This window comes from Mesitornis unicolor, unplaced genomic scaffold, assembly GCF_000695765.1.
Source record: "Mesitornis unicolor isolate BGI_N332 unplaced genomic scaffold, ASM69576v1 scaffold39708, whole genome shotgun sequence".
NCBI classification, from domain to species: domain Eukaryota; kingdom Metazoa; phylum Chordata; class Aves; order Mesitornithiformes; family Mesitornithidae; genus Mesitornis; species Mesitornis unicolor.
In genome coordinates this window covers 1-318 of record NW_010201878.1, presented here as the reverse complement: position 1 = coordinate 318, position 318 = coordinate 1, and the positions used below count along the sequence as shown (strand labels likewise).

At 67.9% G+C, this 318-nt stretch overlaps 1 protein-coding gene across 1 annotated transcript in view; it reads right to left on the bottom strand.

The window, feature by feature from the left end:
- Positions 1-301, bottom strand: part of PGAP3 (post-GPI attachment to proteins 3) — a gene marked incomplete at its 3' end in the record, with an annotated part of 1,136 nt that extends 835 nt beyond the window's left edge. The window contains exon 1 of the mRNA XM_010190235.1: positions 270-301. Coding sequence (XP_010188537.1) covers positions 270-301 — 32 coding nt within the window. The remainder of the gene's footprint in view (positions 1-269) is intronic.
- Positions 302-318: the final 17 nt, after the last annotated feature.

Sequence of the window (318 nt, the reverse complement as noted above, 5' to 3'; positions counted from 1 at the left end):
CCGCCTTGGCCCTGTTCCCCCTCAGCCGCTTGTCAGCCTCATTAGGGGAGACGAGAACCCCCAAAATTGGATGTGGAGGTGTCGATGGCTGGGGCTGTGCAGGGTCTGGGGATCAGCCAGGTACCAGAAACCCCCCCTGTGCCCCCTGCAGCTCCCCCACCCATCACCCTGGGGGACAAGAGGAGCCCACAGGGGCTGAGAGAAGGCCCCAGCGAGGAGATGGGGCACAGCCCAGCCCCCCTGGGGAGGGGAAGGGGAGGTCCCGGCTCACCCAGGCAAAGGCGACGCAGGTGGGGGACATGGGGGTGGCAGGGGGGA